The 22,885-nt window shown below is 45.0% G+C and overlaps 1 protein-coding gene and 1 long non-coding RNA gene across 4 annotated transcripts in view; both read right to left on the bottom strand.

Annotated features, from left to right (window-relative positions):
• Window positions 1–22,885, bottom strand: part of tmeff2a (transmembrane protein with EGF-like and two follistatin-like domains 2a) — a 64,600-nt gene that overhangs the window by 33,056 nt on the left and 8,659 nt on the right. For all 3 annotated transcript variants that reach the window (XM_011612119.2, XM_011612128.2, XM_011612123.2), the window contains exon 3: window positions 4,633–4,762. In XM_011612119.2, the coding sequence (XP_011610421.1) occupies window positions 4,633–4,762 (130 nt within the window). The remainder of the gene's footprint in view (window positions 1–4,632; window positions 4,763–22,885) is intronic.
• Window positions 2,736–3,734, bottom strand: LOC105417568 (uncharacterized). The gene is made up of 2 exons (XR_965170.2): window positions 3,565–3,734; window positions 2,736–3,252 (listed from the first exon to the last, which is right to left on the bottom strand). It is a non-coding gene; the product is annotated as an uncharacterized lncRNA (long non-coding RNA).

Below are 22,885 nucleotides of genomic sequence, written 5' to 3'. Positions count from 1 at the left end.
AAATGGTGATTTACCATGCCATTGACATTTTAACAATGCCAATTAAATCTTCTCCTGCGTAATGGCTCCTGCGCTCTTGTGTGTTCGCTTATGTTAAAATGTTGCGTCGGTGTGTGAAGGTGATTTAAAATAGATGATCCCTGCAATCAAAGGCGGTAAAATTAATGCTTCACCTCGTGGATATTTCGTTGAATAAAACAGGAAGTGTTTAGGCGCCGTGAGCCCTCTGGGGTCAGTTCGGAAGCAGCCGCGGCGTGACACTTGGACACAGACGGGAGCGCGCGCGTGCCCCGACCACATGACTGCGGCGCCTCAGCAGGCCTCCTGTTTATTGTTTGGACTCTGAGGTCTGGCCTCTTGGCCTCCGCAGCATCACAGATGGTTAATAAGGCCAACTGAAGCTGACGTGTCAGGTGTCTCTTTGGTTCATTACACACCACGAAAGCGTCTGCAGGTCTGTCAGGAGCTTAAACACAAGGAGACCTCATAATGTACAGAGTTCAAAAGTCACTGGCTTTCAGGTTTCACCTTCTGAGGTTCTGCAATGAATAAAATGCAGTTTTTAATGAGTGTTGAAGCGCAGAAGCCAAGAATCTTCACGTTAAAGTAACAGCAGCTTATCTTTGTGTGTCTATTTACTGCTCTGTTATTTATTACTTCATTATGCCAAAACTGTTTGTGTTTTAAACCTATTGCCACTGGGGAAGAAGTGAATGCCGCAGTCTCTCTTAGACCCTGTTAAATCTTATTTCTGAGGCTTTCTTTGGTCTCAAAACATTTGTTGAGATTATTTTTCTAATCTTAGCACATTGAGTATAATTGAATGCACAGGAGTTGAAAAGCAACCACGTAAATAACAGCAGCAAATTATGCCAAGTCCTGCCAACAGGGGGTGCTGTAGCACCCTCAACAGACATCTTCCAGAACTCTCACTTTGTCTGGGTTTATTTATCTTCTTATTTTCTTTACAGGCTTTAAAGATGTTTTAAAGAATTGTGTAGGGACGCTGTAACAAATTCGGAAAGTCAACGGCCCAAACGTCGGCAGACTGGATTGTTTTCCTTATATTATAGGGCACTGCTCGATGATTTCAAGCATAAAATCCTAAGTAAAGTCAACGACCCAGCAACCATCGAGCCTCTCGTGTGCCCGGACTGCGCGGCTCGGGTGAAACGGCTCCGTTTCTTACATCATCTCAGTGTTTGTTGCGAGCTCGCCAAGCTGAGGGTATCAGCTAAATGGCTGCATGTCGAAAAGAAGAGACGGTTCAGAAGAAGCTGCCTGGCCTACTTTTCCACATGAAAGGTTTGTGTGTAGCTCTCAGTTATGTAAGTCCGCTGCCACAGAAATCCCACGTGTTGGAGCAAGGATTTGTCCTGATATCAGATATTTCGGGATGGAGATGTTCTGCATCCAGGGTCGTTTGTTTACCCCAGTTATTGGTTACAAACTACTGTAAGTAAAGCAGAGAAAAGGTGTATTCGTGATATTTTTTTAACCCTTGTGTAATGTTCATATTGTTGTTACTCAGCCAGCGTTTGTGGGTCTGATGGACCCGTTGCATTTTGTGGCTTTTAATGCCTCACAAACACTTTTATGTTAAAATACTGAACGGATGTTTACCTTATCCCAATTACAAGCAGTATAAACAATATATATGGTTAATATTTGCCCTTTACCTTTGTTAGGTCACATTTATAACTTATTATTTAAAACATAATAAAGAAAATCAATTAAAATCAAGATATGAGTGGAAACAAATTTACACATCGAAATGAGAGGTGATATATGTTCTTCACAGAAAATGAGCCAAAGTCAGTGAGTCTCAGTTTGAAAAATTAATTAATTTGATCGTTTTTCTCTTAAAAAAAAGTGAAAACGGGTCCCACAGACTCATCTATGCAGGAATTTCACAGCTAGTTTTTCCTTTTCGTTCCATGGTGATTTACTTGAAGAAGTTGCCTGCTGGGAAAACTGTTGATCCTCAGCAGTTGAGGACTTTGACCATCGCGACATGACAGAAGAACGAGTAACGACTCCATTTAATGCCCTGAAACCGGAATCCTGTCATTCCCGGCTGGTGCCCTGAAGCAGACTGGTACCAGGCGCTTAAACGGGTCGTCCAGGTACCCCACCATAGCGACAGGACCCGCTAATGAATCCCACCACACACACATTAGCATGATAGGAACTATGTCTGTAGAGACTGAAACTAAGGGTTGGGAGAAATCTGAGGAATGTTTTGGGATTGTGTTTTGGAACACACCTACATTTCTCCAGATTCCTGCCAATTCTTATATCGTTGTTTCCTTTTTCTCCCTTTAACTTCTGCCCATCCTATTCTGAGCCTTTTAAACGTTGGCAAACAACAGCGGCAGCTGTTTAGCCAGGGATTCACACACCTCCTGCTTGTATCACCATCATCTCCCCAGTTCATTGCCCTTCTTCCACAGCTAATGACATTATTCAGAGAGCCGCTCACTTATTGGCACAGTCAGGAAGAATTCCCTGGCGGGTGTCTGGGAATTTAAAATAGATCTTCGTCATTCTGGATCCGTCATCGGTGGATTAAAAACATTGCATCGGCCAAAATTGACCGCACGAGTTCCAATCCAATCTTGCGAGGATGCGGATTGATTTCTAGCCTAAAACAATATACTGTGTGATCACTTTGTTTTTCTGGGTTATATTAAGTACAACTCAATCCACAGGCGAAGAAAAAAGAATCTCACACATTTTGCGCATCGCAAATGAACAAAGTCACCTTCAGAAGGTTTTATTTATAGCAGCTGCCAGACTGAATTAACATACGTTTAAAGCTTTTATGACCCAGCATCCCTGACTTTATGTACTCCGAGCAGCGCTTCTCATCTCCACAACAGGACTAATGAAGTGTCTGACCTTTTCTGGCTGTAGACACCTACTCAGCAGCTTAAATACTCAACTTCATCTGCAGCCACAATGCAAACGGTGGGAAATTAAAAGGGGCTGTTTTCCATTTCCAGGAAGGGAGATGAAAAGACGAGAGAACGGTACGAAGAGCTGCAGTCCTGTCTTCTAGGAATGATGTACAACAAGCAATGCAGCCGGGGAGCGAAGGAGCTTCATCACTTATTAATGTGAAACCGTTGGATTCAAAACTCGTCTCCCGTCTTTATGCCTCTGTGCACCATTCAAGTTGGAGAGCAGAAAATTCCAGCTCTGTCTGTGCAGATTTAGGAATTCGCCACGCGTAACAGTGACGGCTGGAGCCTAATAATGACAAAAGCAAAGATACTGTGTTGTGCAGCAATGCTTCACGTGTACTTTTACATTGTGCCTGTCTTTATTTCTTTATGAAAGTTGATATAAAAATAGGAGTAATTCTTAATGTCGGGTTTCCGTATCAAGTAGTTCAATATTAGAGATGAACAAACACGCACTTATGTCAAATGTTATGTGTGTATATCATATCAGGTATGTGCAGGTCTGTGTGTGTCACAGAGATGTTGGGGGTGGGGGTGGGGGGGGGGGTGTTCAATGATCTGAGCTGAGACAGTGTGATGGAATAATGATTTGGTTTACCAGCCTCTAAATGGATTAATTGTGCTTGTGCATGTTGAGGTTGTTCAGTACACGATCGACATCACCAGCAGGAAACTGGAAGATGTTCTGCTGTCCTCTAAATTAAAAAAAAAGAAAGCAATTCTAAGATTTCACACACTGTTCGCTCTTCTCATATATCTACAGTATGGATTATATTGCTGGGTCCGTGCCCGCTGGCCCTGCACTACTAAGTGCGTGATGTACTGTTGGATATTTTAAGTGCACTACATACGAATCGAAACGTCAGTTGGTGAAATTCAATTTCATGCATTGCTGGTGAATATGAAGCCCCGAATGTATCCAGACTGAACTCGCTCCTTTGTGTACGCTACGAATTAGCACCGAGGTGAGAAGTTATTAGGAACGGTGCAGGAGGACGTGTATTAGGAAATAGCCATCGAGACGATTCAGGCGCTCAGTGTTTTGCTGCATTCAGCACCTCATTTGCCACCTCTAACAGACGCCCGACCACCATTTGCCAAGTGTTTCCGTTTTATGCCGTTTGTTTCCACGTGGCAAAAGGCCACTGTTGTCAGGCCTTATGTGGCGTTCAATGGCAAACCTAAGAAAACCGTTCGATCCCTCAGGCCTCTCGTGCCACAACGTTCCCACTTCTTCCCGAGGGTCTGACGTTCAGGATGGCGGAATGCGAGAACCGCTGCTGCCATCGAGTTACCGTTAACCTGGGATAATTACATCAGCCGCTCACGTCGTCATTCCTTTTCATCCTCTATGTGTTTTACTCCTTTGAAGTAAACATGTCTCATTAATCCCACGTTCACTCGAAGCATTTGCATGTATTGTTGGCTGCTTTTATTGCTTGGAATGGCTAAATGACTTCGCTGGGCGGCATTCATTTCATCCCATCTACCTAAAAATTCTTTAAAACATTCATGCGCTTTCAGACAGGAGTGCAGGAAGTGTGAGCATTAGCATGCTCGGCGTTTCCTCTGCAAACGTTCAGCGCGTGCTGCAGGGCGGCGCAAGCACGTGTGAGGCAGAATGTGTGTGTGTTTAGGTGTAAGTGAGAGATGTGGCTGAACCTACCGGCAGGACAGGCGCCTTCTGACGTGATTAGCACTTCCGACTGCTGCTTGCAGGCATCTCTGCGCAGGAAACACTCGTTTTGGTAGTTTTGATTATTGGAGCCACACACCGGGGCGTAGTCGTTGTTGCACTGCAGAGAGGAGAAAGGCAAAGGAAACAGGTGAGCTCGTAAAGCCAAAGCAGAAATCTGAAAGGTAATTACTGAACAAAGGAGTGGGTTGTCCTCAAACGCAGCGGTCATTATTCCATATGAAGACAGATGCCTCTGTCGTGAGGAGGGGTGCGGTGCAGCCCTGGGTGATCCATTTCATTAATGCCAGGTTTGAAAGCAAATGTGATGGAAGGAAATTTGTCACCATATCTTTGTTCTCCTAGCCAGCTGCTCTCCTCACCCTGGAGTGGTCTTTTCAAATTGAAAGCGAGATATGCTCAGCTGCAAATACAAACCCCTTTGAATGAATAATGAATGAATTCACAGATCACACATTTTAAAATGCAGCCATTTAGAGCACAACCCACAGTCAAAAGGCGCCTCGTTCTCCGTGATTATAAACCCTTCCTCGCTGGCAGCCATGTCTAATAGCTGTTGAGCTTCATCTAGAGTTATAACAGGGTCATGGGGATGTTAGGACCACACTGACTGCAGCTCCCACGTCACATAATATAGCAGTTACCAAACTTTGAAGACCCAGGAAAGCAAAAACACACCGCCTGCATGTGGACACGGATACTGGAGGATCTATACATTTATTCATATGTTGTCAGGATCCAACCATGCATCCGTGGATGGATGAAGAACCCAGGTAATTCCAGGAAACTGGTCAGCTCCCGTTTGGCTGAACATGGAGGCAGAGACCAGTGGTTTACCCCATGTGAAGCACCTGTTTGTTGGGTTTGTTTTGGGCTTCTTGTATGCTGTTGTCATTCCTTCATAAACAGCCTAAGCTCAAGGCTGCACATGAGCCCAGGAACAAACCGCCTGTTGAGTGCACCGTGACAGTCTGGTGTCAGTGTCACAACACCTATCCGTCCCCTGAGAGAGGATCCCCGCGGTGATTCCCGGCATTCTGTCACATTCTCACACACCTCAAAATAAATCAGCTTGGAATTTCAGCCCAAGTGACAGGGCTGTGAAAAAATGAGAAATATTAGCAACATTTCCTGCCACGTAGCAACAGCACTGCAATAATGAGATAAAATAACTGAAATACGTGTGTTTAATGCAGCTGAGATGTGGAAGATTCTGGTTTATTCATGATGTTTTAACAAGCCCATAAAGCAAAAGAGATTATAAATTGAGGAATACGCTACCCTGGGGAAAAGCTACAACTGTTATTGTATACAACATAATAGATCAATTAAGTTGTAGAATGGCTCTATACATTACACTGTCACAGGTTTGACAGATACATAAATTAGTTTGGCGATTTGGGCTTGAATGCAGTTGGAAAGAAGCCTCGTCAGCACTGTGTTTGATTACTGAAGTGACGCATCATCAATTATAAAAGGCCTTGAAAACAACTGTTCTCAGACAGGTTATTATTATGAACAATGTCATGGACCACAATAGAGGTTCTTCCAGATCTCTTTTTTCATATTGACACGACGAGTCGATGACAGCAAACATGTTTGAGACAGCGTTGATTCAAAATATTAAAATAAGGCGACGTTGGTCAAAGCTAGCTGCTCTCCTCCGCTGTTGCAGCTGAAGTGACTTGCTCAAGGGCCCAGTGCAAAACAGCTAAAGTGGGGGTTGGAGTGTGAGTTATTCATCTTCTCACATGGTTTGGCAGCAGTGAAGCAAGTCCAGAGTTTTCAGATGACTTGTGTCACAAGACTACCGACTCGTGCTTTTCATTTGTCTTAATTTGGGCTGGCGGAGAAGAGCCTTTCTACTGAAACTAAAGTCCTCTTTCCTGCCCTGCTGCAGGAAGCCGCTGCTTATTCAGTGGAGAGACACTCCATGGCTCTCAGAAGTCCAGAGAAACTCCTGCTGTAAACGTGGCCTGTAACCTGGTGACGTTTAACGCGTTGAAAACATAGTGTGAAAATATGTTGCTGCGACATCACAAGGACATGGGGCTCTCTTGAGGACCCTGGTGGAATGAGGATCAGGAGCTCACAGCTCGTTATCCACACTTCGGTTCCCCTGTTGAAATGGCTGAAATGACCTGGAACCTGTTAAACTGTACCTACGTGAAGAGGCGCAGTGCTCTTCACAGAGGACAGGTGAATATTGAGCTGTTAGCACATCTACCTTCGTCGCTAAGGTTCCTTAACCTGGCAAAAAATCTCTTTCCTTTCACTTCCGCCCCGTCATGAACACCTGCAACCTGACATCTGTGGGGCCCACGAGCGTGCTGCCAACGTCAGCGGTGTCCCTGACCTGCGTTTGTACTTATTGGGAATGAAAGGAAATGTGGCCCATGAAGTCCTGACTAATGTGCAGGAGCTACTGTTCAAAAGCTCAGAGGAGCAGCAGTGGATGTGATTTGTGGCGATATTCTCAAGGCCGACTTTAAGGATTCATAGAGACCTCGAAGCCACAGTCTAAGAACCGGAGGTAAGCATACAAGTCTGCCACTTTATTCTGGTTGACATCAGCCCTTTTATCACTAATATATGCCATCAGGAAGCACGGGTGACCTTTTTAGTTGCTGGGTTTCCTTCTTCCCTCCATTAATCCATCGCCATGCATTTTATTGTTGACAAATGATTCTGTGCAGCATTTTCTTTCATTTTAAAGTCTTCCTCTGAGTACACCCTTCTACGGAAAAAACACCAACACTCCCCAACTCTGCTCAAAGACAGTGTTCCTTTTTTTAAACCCCTGCCCAGCAACAGTACTTCTCACATTCAAACAGTGTTACAAGACTTTCTGAGCTCCAAATACTCCGCACGCTCACAACAACAAAGCCCTGGTTGATTAATGAAATAAACACCATGGATCCAAACAACACGAGATAAAATCATACATATTATTTATGAGAGAGTAATTGTTTTCGGGGGAATGATCGCACTCTTTTAGTGGCCATGAAACACTGTTGGGTGTAGCTGAGCACAGTGAGGAACCAGTACGGTTCCTCCAACTTCTCACCAGGCGTTGGCTAAGAATCTTGTGTTATTTGGCAAATAAAAAAGAGGCTTTGTAGGTTGGATATCTCGCACAATAACCTGCATGTTTTACATTGAGCGGGACTTTTGTGTTATCTGATACACGTACAGGCTGATGCACGCTGGGAATGGAGCAAAACCAACCATTATGGAGCCCTGAAGCATTATAGCAGCCGGGTGAGAGAGCAAGAGCAGCTGAGGAGAAAGAATGGTGGAATAGAAGAAGGGAAACAGTGGAGGAAAAGCAGCAGGAGGAAGAAGAGGGGGAGGAGGAGGGAAATGCAGGCTAGCTTTTGATCAGAGGGATTGGGATGCGGGAAGGAAAGAGACTGGAGAGAAGATTGGAGATGTAGTTGATGGGTGAAATTGGTGAAATCGTCTCGATGGCTTCTGTGTGTGTGGGGGGGTCGTAGAAGTCAGTGTAAAGAGACTGAAAGGAAACTGAAACATATTAAAAATAGACAACATACATAAGTCTGATGCAGAGGGGATGTGTGTGAGATGTGTGTGTGTGTATGTGTGTGTGTGTCGGGGGGGGGGGGTTCTGGCTCAACAAACTTGGCGCGATCACAAAATAAAAGGGCCGCGGTGCCTGAAGGAAAGCAAGGCACCAAAAGAAACATCACAAAATAAAATTTTTAAAAAGGAATGAAAAGAAGAAATGGGGACATAGACGGAGAGAGGGAACAGAATAGAAAATCCCCTCAAAGGAGAACGGGAGGGAAAGAAGAAAATGGCAACCCTACAAAGGGGCTTGGAATAGCTTACTGCAGGGCCTGAGCTTTTTTGACACCCTCTATCCTTCCCCTCTGCCCCCCACCCCCCTTACACTCTCTCCCATCTGGCTAAGGCTTTTCTCTAACCTAGGGGACTCGAACTTCTTTTGCCAACCATGATGCAATAGATGGGAACTCTGCCCAGCAGAACCCCGCGGGAGTCTTTTAAGAGTGTCTTCTTCTGCCATGAAAACGCCACCGCCGGCGTTGTTGCTGCGATTGGCTTTTATCCCTGTGGAAAAGGAGACGAAGAGCGATTCAAAACCTTTGTCTCCAGGGCGTTGGGACGGGGGCTGCAGCTGTGTGCAGACTCCAGCAGCACCATGAGATAAATACACAAATGCCAGAGATGTTTTCCAGTGCAGAGGTGGCAAACAAGAAATGGCGACGGGCTGCGGGATTCACCCTTCATCACCACCCAGTTTAAGCAAAGCCGCAGCGGTCGGGACCTTTGGCCGGCATCAGGGGCCAAAAGGTGCATGCTGGGATAGATGCCAGAAAATACAAAATACGAGAAGGTTTCGAGATCCTAAAATGATGCTTCTTGCCTCCCAATTACAGTCACCTCAACACCTTTAGTAACAAACATGGCTTTAATTATTGCATCCAATTAAAGGAGCTGATACAGAGACGATACATACCAACCAGACATGCAGACAATAGTTGAACAAAGATTTTTTTTAATAAAAATTGTAAAAAAAAATAGTAAAGGGCCAACAAAGGGCGACTGAGGAGACGGTGGAGTGTTTGGGATTCGCTATAAAAAGAACAGTGTCGAAAAGCTAAATTCTTCCCAAGTAATAATGAGTTCAGTTGCACATCTTTGGGTAAAAAAAAAAAGTGAACCTTGTACCTCAGAAATAAACCAGCAAATTAAAAATACGACTGGGCTGATAATGTTGCTTTCATGCCGACTGACGCTTTCAACCCTTCCTGTCAATTATCTGCCAGGCTTCCGTCTCTTCATCGCAGACTTGACAAGATTGACGTCGAGAGTGAGCCGAGGTCACTTTTTTTCAACCCCCTCCGACACACACACACTCACAGCGCTTTGATCTTTCAGTATCTTGAAAGATATACGAAAACGAGGCGTCAACTGTTGCATTTGTGCTGCAGTCGGCCCATGAAAAAGGAACCCCTCCCTCCAAAAACCCCATATGAGATACAGGAAATAGTTTAAATACCAGGAATTTTGGAAACAGAGATGCAGAGACAGGAGGTGATGCAATTAAAGCCTCCACGAGTCTTTCCAGACAGGTCAGCCGAGGTGGTGGTGGCGGTGGTGGGGGGGGGGCATAGGCCAACAACAGATGGCGCGGCCTTATGTGCCTGCTGGTCTGGGCTCCACAAACGTCCCAGTCTTTGCCCCACGCGTCTGCTGTGATAAAACCTGGACAGCGCCGGCCGTGCACGCAGCAGCAGCTGAGATGTCCACGGTCTCGGACGTGGGGTCGCGTGCGTGAACGCCCCCCCACCCCTTTGATGCACATTTCTGGGCCGAGTTCTTTACTAAACGCTCGGTACCGTATCTAATCGTTCCCACTGCCTCTGTTTTCCGCTGGATTTGCTTCAACGAACCTCCTGCAGGGGCTGCTGTGGATCTGTCTTGTCGGAGCCCTCCTCGCCTCGGCTCCAAAGGCTAAACTTTGGGAGCGCCGCCAGGTCCCGTCACCTCTCTACCTGCTTTGGATTCGGCACATTAACCGACACCTCTGAACACTTGGAACACTAAAATGCACTGTCTTACTAGTTTACAGCTCAAAACCGAATGAGAAAACAAACCGAAGCATCAACATGCTTCCCGTGCCTCCTAAGAGCTTCGAAAGGCATGAATTACCGAGGAGGTATAAGATACGGCGGTCTGGAGGGGAGGAGCAGAGTGGGGATGGGAGTTAAAGGAATGCAGAGAGGGCAGCAGGAGAGAGGCTGCCAGATGAGATTCTGACAGGGTGGAGTGAGGAAGCATAAGGTCCAAACCACGAGAGTGGGAGACAAAGGAGACTGGATATGTAGAGTGAAGTGGAGCGCAGCCATCGGCGGAGGGAAGGAGGCCAATTTCAGCCACAGAGCCCCTTCCAAATGCAGGGACAACAAACGTGACACGACAAGATATAAGCTTCAATAAGCAGGAGCACAGACGACTCGTCTGCCTGTCCAAAGCTCCGCTTCAGCCACAGCCAGTAAACCCTATATGTGCAATGATCACGTAAAACATCAGCTTGTCAGGTTCGTTCTGCCATGAAGGAATCACGGTCTATTCCATGTCACATGGTGGGGAAAGTTCCTGGACCTTTTTCCCAGGCTCTGAGCTCAGCCACAATATTTTTTCCCTAATACTGTAGAATAATGTGTGTAACATTACAGCAAATAGACCCCCCCACACACACAGACACATCCGTAAACCGAGTAATCACATTTCTTTTGTATTACTGAAATGCTAGCGAGTCCTGTCTAAAGGCGCACATTTAGCCGATGCTAACGACTGCCCTCATCTACTCCCAGAGCCCAATTTTGTGGGTCATTTATGAAATTGTATCTCCAAAGAACTCAAATACCTGCGGCGTCTGTGCATCAAATTTAGAAGAAACCAAAGAAGTCCCCCGGGGTTTTACCAAAGGAACCACAGATATGTGTCGGATAGATCACTCATGTTTGAGTTGGAGCATCGACAGCATTGTCATCATCTACCTGAGCTGCCTGCTGACAGACGGTCCCTGCAGTCTGGAGTGTTCTGATCTCAGGTTACTCTGCTTTAAACACCTACAGGAGGACACGTCCGACGGGACGACTCTTGAAGAGAGCTGCAGCCGCCTGAAGCAAAGTTTCCATTCACAGGGGAAAATCCTAAGGACAACCCAAGGTCAGCTGTTCAAAACCGAAGACAGACAGACAGACAGACAGACAGACTTGGACAGGTAGCATGATTTCATTATTCTGATACCAGTTCCAGTCAAGGATATTTCCTTTCTTACTGTGTCAATATTTTCTAATCAGAGTGGGGGTCTTCAGATTAATCAGCTTTTGAAAATCCTAACAGTGGACTTCTGTTGCTAATTAAACATCAGATGCTTTTGTGGTGTTGGTGTGGGCGAATTCTGTTTAATCACGGGGACTGTGCTACAATGTAGTTTCATATTAGATTAATTATTTTTATGTGTTGCGTGTCGTTTTCTTTGTGCTGGTGCCTATTTGCCTGGAAGCAAATGGATCCAATGTGTGAAAGAGGCTAAAATAAATCCAGTGAATGAATGCCTGGTTGGATTTAAAATGTGGACGTTGTGTCTGATCCAACACATGATACGGGAGAAAAACCACCTTTGTAGAATAATTTCAGTTAGCATCGCTTTTCCTTTGTTTTAGTGCTACAGTGGTAAACAATGAGGCTTTGTCACATGGCAATCTATCAGTTCTGCAGCATGGATCCACTGTGGTCTAGGACACAGCAGCTGCAGAGCAGAGGTCACATCACTTGCTAATGATGGGACTTGCTCAGCTGTGAGCGCTACTATGCTAACGCAGCAAGTGGCTGCTGCACAGGCAGGAGAGCTGGCACGGGCTATTCCCTAAGAAAGCCTTAACTCAAATGGGCTCAATGTTGCATCCATTCAGTCAGCGGCTCTCGGTCCCAGGACAGCTGCACACAGTTACATCTGCACTAAATTTCTCCACAGCCGGTGCCTCAAATGCCGAAGATGAATGTCGAGCTAAAGCCCAAACGACAGACATGCGTCTTAACTTTGTTTAAAGCCCTTTCTGACTGAGAGTGCCCATATAAAGCATATAAAGCTATTCCTGCTGTTTATCCCAAACTACAGAGTCAAGAGCTTCGTATACACCGACATTATCAACTGTATTAAAGTTTTGGTGAAGATTAACACCCAAAGTAATTGTACTTGTTCATTTTATGGTCAAACCTTGGTGGAAACAGCTTGGTTTTAATTGGTTAAAAAAGGGCTGACAGGTCACAACTGACAACCAGACTTAGCGGATGTTGCGGATGCTCGGTGTCACGGCTGTGGAACTGTGCGTTTGTGTTCCCCTGGGTGAAAAAAGTGACTGAGAACAGCTGAAAAGGCATTTTATTCAGCTGAGGTACACTCAGGAACATTTCAGAGGTGAAACCTGAGGCCCAATTTCACCATAAAACAGGGAGATAAAAGGGTTTAAGGTAGGACGCCTTCATCAGCATGTGTGGCACATAGAAGGAGTCCCAATATGACATTTGATGAGGTACAAAATATAGTTTCAAGTCCATGGAATTCGCAGATCCTGTGATACTATGGATAATTGGGCTTTTTTATGTTTCTTTTGAATTATACGAGTCTGTCGGTGCAGAGATTTTAGGGGAAATTCGACTCTGAAGCACATGCAAGTAATCAAAGACCTGATGACCTTGTCTTCCACCACTGCCAAGTCACTCAGAGATTAGGAAACAGATGTTAACAAAGCTCTCCGCTAGCACCGCAGTTACAGTCGGGATCCCTGCACCCCCCACGCCACTCTGCTTCACCTTGAGAGCGTGCACACTCCTCTGGAAACTAAACAACTAAACATCCACAAGGCCAATCCCATAAACCAATACCTCCGTCAGGGTGAAAACACCATTACAGGGAGAAAATATCGAAGCTTTTATTTCACTTGCTCTCTCTCAGAGCGATGTGACTGTTTATGGTGATGGTCTGGTATTTTTAAATGCATCAATCTTTCAGATTTCCATGCTAATTTAACTAATCAACCCGACTGCTTAATGGTGATTAGTGACGGTGCTGATTTCTTCGGCGATGGCAATTAGAGCAGAAGCGACGATCACGCACAAACTGAACAAATTCCTAAGTCAGACCACTGAGCAGTTCTGTGGTTTCCTAATTACGGACCCCTGTTGTCTGTAGTTGAAGGCGTTTAGCCTACTAGTAAATTAAAAGGAGAAAGTGACATATTCAGGTCCGTGAAACTGGTATTGAGCCGTCCTCATTCTGTACAGCAACAATTTTACCGCGATACAAAGTCGATCCAGCACTGATCCGAGGGGGTTTTCTTCCTTAGTTGCCATATTTGAGACGAGTTAAAAGTAGTTTGAGTCAGAATTTACTGCCCTCAGCAGACTTCTCAGACTCATGGTCATCAATTTAAGCACAGCAGTATAGAGATAAAAATCATTTCAAGGTCTGGAGTTTGGACACTACTTAAGGAGGAATAAAATCCAAACCATATGCAAAATACTGTAAAAATTGACGGAGCCGAGCCAAATGGGGGAGTTGGTACACAGTTCTTCCATTAATGATGACAGAATCTAAGAGAGAGAATATAATCTCATCCACGTGATACATTTGTGTGGAACCAAACACCAGCAGCACATTCCAAAACTTTCCAAACTGTTTTTAAAAGTTCTGATGACGCATCTCAAGACCTTGGATGAGAAAAGGTTGATGAGAAAACATTCATTACTTGAAAAGATTGATCTCTAACCACATCACAAAACAAATATTAAAACTTAAGCACTTTGTTGCTGCTTCAGTAGATAAATATTGCAGCCAACTCCAACAGTTATCAACAGGAGTTCTTACAAGATATAAAAACGAAATCCAAATATCACTCCAGACTTTCAGAGTGGTTTAGTAGCCAAAGGTGGAGTAAAATGACTAACCTAAAATATTGTTTATGTCAGAAGAAACTTTCCCTTTATGCAGTAATGATACATGAGCTTGAGGAGCCTCCAGTACAGTAGCTATCAGACTAAGTGCTCGCAGCCTAGTTATGCAGACAAAAACACATTAGGATGGATGATAGAGTTATCAGACGAGAGGCGAGTCGTGTACAAAATGCTACATTAAAGCTTAAAGCTGTTCCATTTGTTCCACCCTTTCAAAAGGTGGAGAGGGTGTCTGGACTGATAACAGTGCGAGGACGGTAAAAGACTCTCAGTGTCTATCACAGCACAGCCTAATGCACCGCTCACATAGGAGTCGCCAACCCAAATGAAGAAAAAATTACAATAATCAGGACGCTGTCAACAAAAAACATGCATCCTCAAATATTCAACAACAGAGGCTGAACAAAATACATGTTTGGGGAGTAGAGCATGCAAAACTATCCCACAAAGCAATAATTAGCTGTACATCACCGTTCCCGTAACGAGTAAATAGTAATTGGAGGAAACATGGTAATGTGTGTGCCCTGAAGTCCTTTTTTTTTGACCCAAGGACGCTGGCGTCGAACAGGTGAAGATGGGAGTTGTAGCTAAACGATGCTACGTTCTCCTGGTTTCGACTGGTCCCAGACGTTTTACGTACAGTTGCAACTTCATCCGTCATAAATTCTGTGTAGTACTACTACTAAAGTACTATGACTGAATCAGCAATGGTCCGCCCACTCCCGCCTCCATAACCTAACAACCTTTTGCACAAAGGGACGGTTTCCAGTGAAACAACGACCTCATGATGACAAATCACACGCGAGTTTTAAGGAGCCGCATAAAGCTGGAAGAACGGCAGAGGGAACATTTGATGAGTTTCTCTTCGAAGAGAAGCGGTGGGATAATTACACCTGAATGTGTGGTAAAGGGTCAGAGAGATAGAACCCTGAAGATTTGTGTGTGGAGGCTGGGCCCGCTGCTTATTAATTGCCCTGCTGAAATAAATTGGAGGTTAGAAAGAGTTCAAAGGATTGCGCAAAATGCTGTCAGAAAGTTCTGTAATGTTTTTAACATAAGAGGGAAAGATTTAACTTGGCAATAAGGGAAGGAATTCCAACAAGATAACAGGTTTTCCAGGTCCTGAATTGCCACAAATCAAATCATTTTAAGAGAACATTTGAAGTAGTTTCCTCCCTTTCACGAATGCCATCCAATCATGTTCAGCCAACCACTACTTACCCTAACGGGGGTAATGGTGGGTGCTGGTGCCTGTCCCGACACTCACCGGGCGAGAGGCAGGAATTCACCCCGGAGGCTTCCACAGACACGCACACACCATCCAGTAATACACCCAAAGGACTACTGGACTAATTTGGTCGAATCAACCTAATGAGCAATTTACTTGGTGGTGACCTAAACATGTCACAGGAGAACCGGAGGACCAAGAAGAGCTCCCATCCAGACAAACAGACATTTTCCCCCCCTATTGTTAAGCAACATCTTTTCTCTGCCAGGTTTGGTTCCATTTGATTGATGGGGTGAACTAATAGAAACCCAGGTTATCTGGTTTCAGATCTCTTGATTGCAACCAGATGCTCAAACCACTTCAGCAGCCTCCTCCTGACACAAAGATGCATGCGCGTTCTACACCGAACTCTGCTTCATATCTCCTCTGCACTACAAATCTGTTTCCCTCCCTATCGTATCTACAGCAAAATTTATAGTGAGACGCGGCATATCCCTGTGGCCTTAACCATATTTCAGCTGCTCTGTCCTTGAAATCTGCAGGTTTCTGGTCTGAGCTATGGATATCTTCTAAACCCTGAACTGGCACTGCTGTTTTAAATTAGCTTACAGCATACTGTAGTTTGTTCTGTTTGTTTTAGCTACACAGCCACGAATCATTGCAGCTGAGAATACTGTGAGAAATAATGCCGACTGCCTCCGGGGCTGACTCACCGGGGGAGAATCTGCACACCAAATGATCTCTGCGTCCATCAGTGGCCTTGAGAGCATGCTTATTGCTCCACTCCAGACAAAACAGATGTTTTTTGGTCAGACATGACTGTGATTGGGCAGGTTTGTGAAAGGCTGACAACCATCATGGCTGGGAAGAACGACTGATGACTCTGGACAAAAATGATGTTGCACAGTCTGATCACCAGTGCCCACGTGTACGCGCAGCCGATGACAGGCGAGCAGTAACTCACCATTTCCAAAATTAAAAGGAAAACTTCCATTCAGCTTCTGTAAATCAGGCATTGTGGTGGTATTACAGCGATCCATTGGAGCTCGGCTCATTAAAAGGCATAAACAGTGCTGACATTTCACAGCCCGAGCCTCTGAAGACCACTACGTGTTCAGTATGTCTGTCTCTCATTACTGTGTGTGTGATACGCACACACTGACTGGGGTTAAATTCATATAAAGGACATTTAGACGATGCATCTTGTTGTATGTGGTCACATTCACACAGCATATTAGCTGCTCGCTACGTGCTAGCTCACTGTCCAACCACACTCCAGACGCATACAAATGCAAACACATGCTTCATCCACAAAGACCTGACTGATAGCCTGAACCATTTCCTGTATCCATTAGCAGCAGCTCTAGATTATGCAATTCATCCCAAGGCTATCATCCACCTCTATCAATAATAAACATCACCATGAAACTAGGGCTGGCCTCCGAGGACGGAGGCAGCGCCGCCCAGCACGTTCCACTTCAGATCAAATCCCTTGTCAGCGAGGCCTGAGCTCAGCAATCGCTTTCCACTAGGCTTGTTTTCGGTTGCCGGGACCCCCAGGCACAACCTTTACTCATGCCTTCTTGCACATATCAAAGCTGCATTTTTATCGTCTCTGACAGAGACCCCCCCTCAGAGGTTGCGGTGGTGGCACTGAGCACCTGTGGCTCGAGACAAGAGACAGACGCTCTCGCCCAAGATTCCTCTGCATTTCTGACATGCCCCCGTGCTCCTTCACTTGGCCCCGTCGCCGCGTGATTGACACCTTCTGGAGCGCCGGTGACAAGACTCGGTGTCGGGGCGGGTCACCAGGGATCTCGCAAGGAAGAGAAAGTGCGTGTTTTAGCACATTAATGTGGTGTTTCTCATCGGAAAATGTGGTTGACTGCTATTTTGTGGGGTTGATTTTGTGTCAGCACAAAGTGCTAAAACTCGGTTTTCAATGTTACTACTGAAAGACAGATTGTGGCCTTTTTTAAATGTTCAATATTAGCGGATTTTGCTTGCAAGACAAACCCAATTCTTCTTGTTATCTATTTAAAAATCATCCTCCCTCAAGATGAAATGAACGAGAAAATTCAGAGTTCTTGAAAGTTTCTGGCAGACAGGGGAGACAACCACAGATAGTAGACTGACTGCTCAAGCAAATGATCAGAATTCCTGTCACACATAGTTGCACTCCTGTGGCTGATTATAATTCTTGATGCCTCTGTACAATTTGCCTTGATTGAGGAGCATCTTGTATTTTTTCCCTCTAATAAAACTGCCCTCTTGAATCCAAAAGGACACGTGGTTGAGAAGGAGAAACCTTGCTCGAATGCCAAAAGCAATTCAACGATGCTATTGAAAATGCACACGGCTCTGGCTATCCACGTCCTTGCCATGTCTCAGATTTAGTCTAAAGGCCTTGAATTATCTTGTAAGGAAATGTATTTTGTGACCAGACCTGACCCTAATTTCCAACAACTCTCATGTGGATCATTACCGGGCTGGAACAAAGTAGCGAAAGTCTGCGTCAAAGACTAATAAGATATTCCACGAGACCCTGAACAGCAAGTTCTGTTTTAGAAAACTTCCAGATGGAAGTTTGGATGAAGCCAAAAGAGAGAGTCAGGGGTCAGGTTCTGGTCAACCGAAAGCCAGTCTGTCAAAATAAAACACACAGTTAAGCGCGTTGATTCCCAGAACGTCTGGAAAGAACTAAAATAACTCCATTAATGGCCTGGCTGATGTCTCAGCCTCTGACTTCAGGTTTAAATATCTGAATGTGCGGTGTAACAAGGAGCTCCAAGGCTGGAATAGAACGCTCTGGTTTCGCTGGGGTCAATATGGATTCCCAATAAAAAGAGCTTTGAGACAGAGGATGGTTAACTGCTCGCGTCCTCGCCACCTCCAAAGCTGCCCACACTGATTGTTTGGACTCGGATTGTGTTTGTGCATCGCACAACCCAGACAGGTTCTCAGCCACAAGAACCTGATGGTGACACGGTGCAACAAATGATCAATATGGATATAGTGACAGAATTGTAGATGCCATTGAAATTGGATTTTATTTTGATTAAATCCCACTATTGGATGGAAACACTTGTCCCCAAGGACTCCGTCAAACTCAAATAATTTCTCACTAAGACAGACAATCGAGTGATGCTTGTTCCATCACTTTGAATAATTTATATCAAAAAACCCCAAAACTGGCTTTACGCTGCGCTTTACTCCAGTCACGAATTTTCCAGAGTGACTGTGAACCGGGTTAAAAACAAACAATCCAAGAAAAACTCCCTGAGGAGTGCCACTGGAATGACAAATCTGTGTTTTTTGCTGCTTTTCCCAGAGACCTCCTGGTCCGAGAGACACCAAACGCTGTCTGAGTAAGTGACAAACTTGTCTCCCAAGACATCGTGATGTTTATGCTCGTTCTACTGGAACAGAAGGATGAAAACAAGGGGGGAGGAGCCGAGAGTTGAAACAAATCGGGCAGAGATATTTTGACAATGCGAGAAAGGTGATGGAGAGATGAGTCATGGACATTGTGGTAAGATGGAGCGAGACAGGAGGGAGGAAGACTGGGGGGTGGCTGCTTGTGCCTCTGCTCTTTCAGACTCCTTGGCAGCCTTCTGCTGATGAGGGCCGAGAACTCCCCGCAGAATCTCCTCAGCTGAGTCACATGAGACTGGCTCCTCTGTAATAGTGTCTGACAGATCAGCCACAGTGGAACTGACACAGATGCTCCTTTTTTCTTCGGGAGGGACGACTGACACAATTCTATATCAGTTCCCATGTCTCGCTTCAGATGGCTGAAGGAATCATTAATGATCCTGACCAAAGCGCCCACAGAAGAGCCCGCATCGGGCAGGTGGCAACAGGCCGCACTCAGAATAGAAGCATTCTAAACGAACCTCATCAATATCCAATATCCTTGCAAAATACAAGGAAGAGCACGATTACATTTTTAGCATTATTCTGGTCTAGGGCCGAGGAGCCGGTATTTATTAAAAAGGCCGATTCTGGCAAATGTCAAATGTTTAATCAAGCGATAATTAGGCAAGAAAGCTTTGCGAGGAATCAGCCTTTTAAACTCAAATGTGGAAAAAACATAGCACTCACACGATGACCCTGGGATGCAAAAGAAATGAAAAAGAAATGATAAATCCCAGTTGTGGTGCACTGCGGTGAAAAAAACACAGCTTCTTTGCTGAAAGCGGTAACTGCAAGATTGTAGCTTCAACTCCTGAGCTTTTCCGCTGTTTTCACATCAGTTATTACGGGCGGGCACGCGGGCTTACAATGGCATACTTTTAAACTGCGGCAAGAAAGATCTCCCTGTGAGGTTATGTTTATCTTGTATGTGCTCCGGTTGTGAATTGAATATAGATGTGTGCACATCGGCAGTAAAAGCCAGAGAGAAGGTGCCTCCACGTCCTCATCCAATTCTCCAAAATGGTGATTTTCATACATTTTACACTTTTACAATACAAATGACTACAATGTCGTACATTTATATACCAACATCCTAAATATAAAATAAAGATGCCCCCCCCCCCATGGTCTGAGTCCTTTATTGATACCACTGGGTGATTGACTTGCTCTGACCTCGCTCCAAGGTCCAAGTCGGAGGTCCAAGTTTGGCCATAAAAAGCCTCATTTGTTGAGCCTTCAGAAGTGTTTTTTTTTTTCTTCTTCAAAGATAAGCGGACAAGCTGAAAACAGACACAGCTGTGTCCACAGCATAAAAAATGAAGGTGTGGGAGAAATATGTTGATATTTACAGAGTAGCACAAACTCTAGTCTCTAAAGCTGCTCCACAGTCTGTTTCAATCAGGCCACAAATGTGCATGTGACTCAGATCCTTGTCATGTGGGCTAATTTACCTCGCTAATAATAACACCACTCTATATTTTGTCAGCCTTTCTCATGCTAGGCGGTATGGACGACACCGTGGAGATTTACACCAGAGGAACAAGTGATACATAAACTGCTGCTGTTTGGCTCCGTGGAACACGGATCAGGCTGATTACTGTATCTCGGCTAGATCTCTTGCATTTAAAAAAGAAAACCATGCTTATCTTTGCGTAATAACAGGAAAACCAAATGCACCATTTTTATAAGGACAATGCTTTTGTATTGAGTAGCACTAAATAAACAGAATGAAGCAATTTTAATGTATTCCTGCTAATTGTTTCTGATAAATATCCCCAAACCTCTACAGACCATTTTCCTTCTGTATCGACTGACCTCACATGGACACAAAGACGGCCGTATTCACTCGCTAAAGGTAGCACGCGGTCTGGGATCAGAGCAGCACAAAGCCCACATACAAGAAGGAGGTGATTCAGATAACAGGATCTAACGGGTGGCAGCGTGGAGACCAGTCAAAGAGAGAGAGCCACGGAAGAATGGAAGAAAGAGGATTAAATGAGACAATCTAGTGCTTATCGTATTGTAAAAGAGGGATACATTAATTAGCTCAGCTAGAATGAAGGGCAGCTGGAATTGCCTTTTTTTTTATTATTAACTCAAGACAAAACTTTGGGCAGACTGTGACAAAAATCCTACCCTGTAAGCTGGTCGGCGAGGATGCAAAATAAAGGCGGAGTGTTCAGGCAGCCTGTGGTGTTTGTGTCAGCATGTGAAGCACTGGCGGCCCGTGTGTTCACCATGCGCGGATGGTGTGGCACAAAAAGCATTTTCACAAGCGCACTACGAAGGACGTGCCGCCCTTCCACACCCTCCCGCTACAGTCACATGAACCCGCATTAAATCTCAACCGTCTTTGAAGTGCTGCGAGCTGCAGCGGCGCGGCCATCACAACCCAAACATTAGGCGGCATCTGGCAGTGAAAAGCGCAGAGCAATTTGAGGTCGGGCATTACAACGAACCCTGGCCACATCAAACAGGCAGCGGGGGGCTTATGGAAGATCTCCTGTGCCGCCAAGATTATTCTTGATTTTCTGAATGCAACCTCAGTGCAACATCACGGTGGCTTAATGGACATTACATCCAACGTGTAGCAGGCAGTCAGTGGTTGGACCTGCCTCCTGAATACTAACTCAACTTTAATGTCTATGTCCGTCTGTGCAGACGACCCGAGTAAATACAGCAGATAACCTTTGGTAAAACCTTGCAACAGTAGTGTGAATGCAACTAGAACACGCGGGGGAAGAGTTGTTTCTCTCGGGGGAACTAACTTTTTATTACTTTCCTACTTGAAAAATATGTTTTCGATTTAAAGTCATAGTTCCACGATTTTGCGTTATATAAACTTGAACTAAGCTCAAAATGAGAGATTTGACAGAAGACGTATAAAAGTGCTCGTGTTATGACCTATTTCACCTGCGTTCCTACAAGTAATTCAGATTAGCGCTCAGGAATTTGTTGGACTTTATTATAATCATCATGTCAACAACATAACGGCTGTTTCTTTCAACAAGGACAGGATTTTTTTCCAAATACTATCGTCGGCATCATGAAAATGTTGAAATAAAATTCACCAGCTAGATGTCCTCTCAAACACAGTCAGCATCCTCTGCTAGGGCCTGCAGCCAGGAACCAGGCTTAATAACCCTGTGACATCACCAGGAGCCAGTAAGACTCTTGACATATTGCTGGAAAGATAATCTCCTCATAAGACCGAACATCTGTCTGGTTTGCTCCAAACCAGACTTGCAGGCAGATTTTCTGGTCTCATATATTGCTTGTGATCTATACTGTCCCTAATCCAGACATCCCTCCGTCATACCGCAGGACTCAGATGTGAGGCTGCTGCGCCCCTAAGGAAAAGGAATTTCTAGCGACGCTCTGGTATACTTAGCTCATTGGAACGTGTGCTAAAGCTGCCCCACCTGGAAGACTGGACCTACAGGCCTGTGACCATCGGCACTGAGCTGCAACTAATCGGGACACACACGACCCATCACATTACTTACATCTGCTGGGTTGCCACCTGTCCGTCATTCATCTGGAAAATCTAATGCAGGAGAAGCCAGGAAGCTATTTCGCCCCCCTTTGAATTGGGACATTTTATGGTGATCAGAAGAATAAGGAAACTTTATTGAATCCTATAAAGAGGAAAATGAATTCTGGGAATTTGGGAATTCTGTACCTTGCTCAAGTGCACCTCGGCAGCAGGGTGAAAAGCATCGATACCTCTCCCGCCATCTGCCCAATTTCCAATTTAAGCTCTGCAACAGGGACTTGAACCGGAACCTCCACTGATGCCTGGTCCCCTACAGAACCGTGCTAGCCAAACTTTAACCCTATAAGTTGATTTTGGGTGAAATGCCAAACACACCTGAACCCTGCAAAAGGTAACTTTACAAACCAAATATCGTTCAGCATCACAAGCCTGTATAAACACTGAATATACCCCCCCCCCCCCCCCCGACCCAAGCAAACATCACGGCAGAACTCCAACGACGTTCGTTTGCCACTTTAAATTAATTGCTGTGATGAAACAGTAAAATAGTGACATTGAACCGACAATGACTG

The sequence above is a fragment of the Takifugu rubripes genome, chromosome 1, assembly GCF_901000725.2.
Source record: "Takifugu rubripes chromosome 1, fTakRub1.2, whole genome shotgun sequence".
Classification (NCBI taxonomy): domain Eukaryota; kingdom Metazoa; phylum Chordata; class Actinopteri; order Tetraodontiformes; family Tetraodontidae; genus Takifugu; species Takifugu rubripes.
This window is presented reverse-complemented; position numbering and strand designations above follow the sequence as displayed.